At 32.4% G+C, this 6,000-nt stretch overlaps 1 protein-coding gene across 2 annotated transcripts in view; it reads left to right on the top strand.

Annotated features, from left to right (window-relative positions):
* The window catches only part of EEA1 (early endosome antigen 1), a 160,773-nt gene that overhangs the window by 83,000 nt on the left and 71,773 nt on the right, over positions 1 to 6,000 (top strand). For both annotated transcript variants that reach the window (XM_032297585.1, XM_032297576.1), the window contains exon 10: positions 2,067 to 2,183. In XM_032297585.1, coding sequence (XP_032153476.1) covers positions 2,067 to 2,183 — 117 coding nt within the window. The remainder of the gene's footprint in view (positions 1 to 2,066; positions 2,184 to 6,000) is intronic.

The raw sequence follows: 6,000 nt of genomic DNA, 5'->3' as shown, positions 1-6,000 counted from the left end.
AAAAAAAAAAAAAAAAAAAAATAAAACAGATGGTTTTAGGGTAGGCCTTTAACTTCAGTGTAATTGAAATGCATGCATAATTCAACATTTTCTTCTTTGAATTATGTATGTATATATTATTATATATGTATTTACATATAATATATGTATATTAATATATCAGCTGTTACATATGTTACTGAAGCACTCTGTATAAGGTGTAACAGTATGGTAATGTTGCAGTTTGCTTTTCATTGCATCAGAATTTGTACATTTAAATGAATGTTTTCCCAGAAAGCTATGTATCTCAGACATACTCCATTCCTAAAAGCATTTTTGAAACTTATTTTAATTGACATTTAGCCCATTTGGAAGACACTAAAAAAACTAGTTTTATTAATTTATGGTTATTAAAATAAGCCTAAGAATTTGATCATTCAATTAAATCACTTACCTTCTGATTATTATAATACTGTAAGCCCAAGTTATTAAAATAAAATGATCATTAAATAAAATAATTATTAAAATAAAATAAGCCCAACTATTTGATCTTTCAGTTCAGTCACTTACCTTGCTTATAAACTTGATGGTTTCCGAAAGTTAAAATAAAAACCACCATAAAATGGATGAAGATACACCACCACGGAGAATCCCTTAAAAAAATAAGTTCCACACACTCTGTAACAGTTTCCAAAAGAAGAGTAGCCAAAGATCTCTTGAATAATATTATTGTTGCCACAATAAGTTAGTGTCTTCTGAGATTTCTCCCTTGAAGATGAAAGCACTCATTTGTAATGTATGATATGAATAAGTATTTATAAGTATTTACTAAGAAAAAATTTAAAACATATCCATATTAGAAAGTTTATTCAGTAATAAAGAAAAATAAAGAAATTAACAAATCATTCGGTAATGGAAATGATTGTAACAAATAAAGTGGAAAGTAAAGCCAATAAGCAATACTAGAAATATTGATATAATAGAAAGTTATTTTGTCCATGTCATTTGCAGCAGACCATCCCTAAAAAAAAAAAAAAAAACAAAAAAAATTAGTCTCTCTAATGGTTCAGCTTTTATGTATAAGAAATTTATATTTCCAAGATATTTGCTTACCTCTCTTTCTCTCACACTATTTTTAAATGATCAAACTGTTGCTTTAATAATAAAAATTGATTTTCGAGTCTTTTTAAATGTTAAAACGGGCTGGGCTCAGTGGCTTACACCTGTAATCCCAGTGCTTTTGGAGGCCTTGCGGGAGAGTTGCTTGAGCCCAGGAGTTGGGGATAAGCCTAAGCAACATAGCGATACCCTCTCTCAAAAGAAAATAAAAAAAGTTAGTTGGGCGTTGTGGCACACGCCTGTAGTCCCAGATACTTGAGAGGCTGATGTGAGAGGATTGCTTGAAGCAGGGAAGTGATCGTACCACTTCACTCAAGCCTGGGTGACAGAGCAAGACTCTGTCTCAAAAAAAAAAAGAAAAAAAAAAAAAAAAAAAAAGAAAAAAAATTAAAATGCGCTAAAGCAAGCTCATGCCTGATGATTATATCTGACCATAGAGTGATCTAGCTTAATGTAACTGTGTATAACTTCAGCTTGGTAACTTCTTTGGAAAAAGACATTTTCATTACAATTTAGAAAGATGATTCAGCAGTATCATTCTCCATGTTGCATGTTTGCATATACGTGTCTTAAAGTAAAAGGGTAATTTTATGCTGTAGAAGTTGGGAGAAAATGTGGACATAACTTGCGTATTATCTTTAAATTGAGGAAGATTGAAGCATAGAATTTAAGAACCAGTAAATTTAGGTTTGCAGTTTGACACTTCAGAAACTTAAAGTAGGATGCCAACTTTTCATTTTATGTATTGCTAAATAAATGAAGTTGTACATCTTGGATAGACTGCAAAAATTAGTTGTAAGCCAAAAAAAGCATAATGTGGCACTATGGGTGGTAGGATAAAGAACAAAGCTGAAAATTCCAACAACCAAAAATGTGTTTTCTTAAAACCTTTGTATACTTTCATTTCTTTGTTTTTTAAAAAATTTAGTTTGCTTTATTTATTTATTTATTTATTTATTTATCGTTAGGCCACAATAAGCCAGCTAAGGAGTGAACTTGCCAAAGGCCCCCAGGAAGTTGCTGTATATGTTCAAGAGCTACAAAAACTTAAAAGTTCAGTTAATGATTTAACGCAAAAAAATCAGGTGAGAATTTTAAAGCTATATATATTAGTAAACTGATTTTATTTATTTTAAATTTTAATTTTACATAATTAGAAAATATATTGGCATAGTGCAATGTGACTTACTCTGTTTTTTTTTTGTTTGTTTGTTTGTTTGTTTGTTTGTTTTTTTAGTGTTAGTATGTTCACATTATGGTGCAAACCAATCTCCAGAACTTTTTTTTAAGTCCTGGAGATTAGTTTGCACAATAATGGGAAATAAAGTTGCAAAACTGAAATTCTGTAACTGTTAACTTTATATTCCTCCTCTCTGGCTCCCGGAAGCTTCCATTCTACTTTCTGTCTCTAAAATTTGACTACCCTAGGTGCCTCATATAAGTGGAATCATATAGTATTTGTCTTTAAAAATTTTTTTAAATTTTTATATTTTTTCAACCTTGGTTTACTATATCCAACAATATTTATCTTTTTGTGACTGACTTATTTCACTTAACATAGTGTCCTCAAGGTTCATTCATGTTATAGCTTCTGTCAGAATTTGTTTTTTAAGGCCGAATAACATTTTATTGTATGTATGTATGTTATTATTCATTAGTCTGTCAATAGACACTTGGATTGCTTCTGTCTTTTGGCTGTTGTGAATGTTGCTACTTTCAACATGGCTGTACAAATATCTATTTGAGAACTTACTTTCAATTCTTTACCTGTGAGTGGAATTGGTGGATCATAGGATAATTCCAGTTTTAAATGTCGAGGAACTGCCATACTGATTTTCATAGTGGCTGTAACCCTTTTATATCCCCACCAACTGTACCAGGGTTCCAGTTTCTCTCCATTCTCGCCAACACTTATTTTCTTTTTCATTTTTGAGAGTAGCCATCTTAATGGGTATAAGATGGTATCTCACTGTGGCTTTCATTTGCATGCCCCTAATGACCAGGTTGTTGAACATCTTTTAATGTGATTGCTGGTCATATGCAACAAAACTGGGTTTTTGTTATGTAGTTGTAGGAGTTCTTTATATATTCTATATATTAACTCCTTATCAGATATGTGATTTGCAAATATTTTATCCCATTCTGTGGAAATGTTAAATTTGATGTAGTCTAATTTATCTACTTTAATTTTTGCTAAGGTCTATTTGGTGTCATATCCAAGAAATGATTGCTAAATCTAGTGTCGTGAAGCTTTTATTTTTTTTTCTAAGAGTTTTCTAATTTTTAGGTCTTATGTTTAGGTTTTTGGTCCATTTTGATTTAATTTTTGTTTATAGTATAAGGTAAGGGTCTAATTTTATTCTTTTGTACATGGATAGCTGTTTTTCCCAGCAAGATTTGTTAAAAAGACTGTCCTTTCCCCATTGAATAATCTTGGAAGCCTTGTCAAAAATTATTTGACCATTGTCTTAGTCTGTTTGAGCTCCTATAAGATACTATAAACTAGGTAGCTTATAAACAATAGAAATTTATTTTTCACTGTTCTGGAGGCTGGGAAGTTTAAAACCAAGACACTAGTAGTTTTGGTGTCTGTCTGGTGAAACCTTGCTTTCTGGTTCATAGGTGGTGCCTTTTCACTGTGTCCCACATGGTGGAAAGGACAAGAGACCTCACTGGTGTCTCTCTTGTAATTCCATTCATAAGAACTCAACCCTAAGGACCTAATTATCTCTGAAATGCCCCACCTCCTAATACCATCTCCTTGAGGGTTAGGGTTTCCGTATGTGAATTTTGAGGGGGGATACAGACATTCAGACCATAGCAACAATATATGTGAAGGTTTATTTCTGGCTCTCTATTCTATTCCATTGGTCTCTGTGTCCATCTTTATGCTAGTACCACACTGTTTTGATTGCTATAGCTTTGTAATAAGTTTTAAAATCAGGAAGATAAGCCTTCAGTTTGTTTTGTGTTTTTAAATGTTAATATTTTCTGCCCTGTTTCTTTATAAATGAACAACATTGGCCAGGCACAGTGGCTCACGCCTATAATTCCAGCACTTTGGGAGGCCAAGGCAGGCAAATCATCTGAGGTCAGGAGTTTGAGACCAGCCTGGCCAACATGGTGAAGTCCCATCTCTACTAAAAATACAAAAATTAGCTGGACATGGTGGAACATGCCTGTAATCCCACCTACTTGGGAGGCTGAGGCATGAGAATCACTTGAACCTGGGAGGCAGAGATTGCAATGAGCCGAGATTGCACCACTGCCCTCCTGCCTGGGTCACAGAGTGAGACTTCAGCTAAAAAAAAAAAAAAAAAAAAAAAGCAACAAATAGTATTTAGTTTGGCGGTATGAGAGGTACTAATAGTAATACTTTTTCCCTTTGTCTTTACTTTTTTAAAACCTTTTATTCAAAGATGTGTATATATTGGTTCAGTTGTATTTTGGTTAAATATAAGGAAAGAGTCAAGAAAGAAAAAATACGGCATAAGGGGAAAAAGAAATAAATATAATTATCTATTAAATATTAAGCCTTCTGTCAACAGTCATGTATATGAGCTTGGAAGTAGATGCTCCAATCCTTGTCAAGTTTTCAGAAACTGTAGCTCTGGCCAGCAGCTTATTATAACCTCATGAGAAACCCTGAGATGAAATCACCCAGTTAAGCCACTTCTAGATTACTGACCCTGAAAAACTATGTGAGATAATATATACTGTTTTAGGCTTGTGCTGTGAAATTTCAGGGTAATTTGCTTTGCTTGGCCAGCTTTTTCTACATTCTCAAAATAATTGAGGACTCCAAAGAGCCATGTCTGAGGTTATATCCATGGATATTTGCCATATAGAAATTTAAAAGGAATTTTAAAAAATTTATTTAAAAACATTAACTCATTAAATGTTAACATAAATAACATTTCTTATGACAAATGACCATTTTCTAAAACAAAAGAATTCAGCAAGAATAGTGATGTTTTACATTTTTGGAAACCTCTTTAATGTCTAGCTTAATATATGATAGATAGATTCTCATATCTGCCTTTACATTAAATCTATTGTAGTATGGTTGAAGTATACGAAGAAAATTTAGTCTCACAGAGATATGAAGTTGGAAAAGGAAAGAATATTTTAATAGCTTTCTCAGACAATTGTGGCTTTCTTTATTTGATACTGTGCTCAAATTTGATGATAGTGTCTTAAAAATTACTTACAATGTGAAATCTGCTATCAGTGGACTTTCTGTACCCTGTAACATTAAAATTTGGTCTGTCTTGCCTTTTGAGTGGATCTTTTCCTATGCATGATTTTGTAAGATCATGCATTAGTCATGTGGAAAATATTGGTTCACTGAGTTACTCAGATCTTCCAAATGTTGACACATTTATTGTGCAATAGAAAAACACTCACATTTGTCAATATCACCATCAATCTCAGAATAGGCTTTAAATATGAGGAACCTGTCCAGCTCATGGTGGTTGATAGATGTTTTCCAAAATTCTAAGCTTCATTTGAAAGCTTGAATTTTATCACTGGCCACAGATACTATCAATTCTATTTTTTAAAGTGACAGATTCCCTTCCTACTTAAGTTTGAATGATAATAGTTTGTTGTCTTTCTAGTAAAAGTATTTCATTAAAAAAAAAATGTGGCTACTTCAGTATAATTCAATCACATGAGTACTTTTCATGACAACTGTATTATAGTGGAGCAGAAGTGGTCCATGTATACTTCCTATTTTTTATTTTTCTGGCTACTACATATAGTATAGCTATGAACATTCATATACAAATCTTATGCATTTGTACAAGAATTTCTCTGTGTTAGATACTCCAAGTAAAATTGCTGTGCTGTAGAGCAGACAAATGCTCAGATTTACTAGATGACCAGCTATTTTCCAAAGTA

Source organism: Sapajus apella, unplaced genomic scaffold (genome assembly GCF_009761245.1).
Source record: "Sapajus apella isolate SASKATOON/1434 unplaced genomic scaffold, GSC_monkey_1.0 scaffold2, whole genome shotgun sequence".
In the NCBI taxonomy this organism is placed as follows: domain Eukaryota; kingdom Metazoa; phylum Chordata; class Mammalia; order Primates; family Cebidae; genus Sapajus; species Sapajus apella.
The sequence above is the reverse complement of the archived record's forward strand: the minus strand, read 5'-3'. Positions and strand labels throughout refer to the sequence as shown.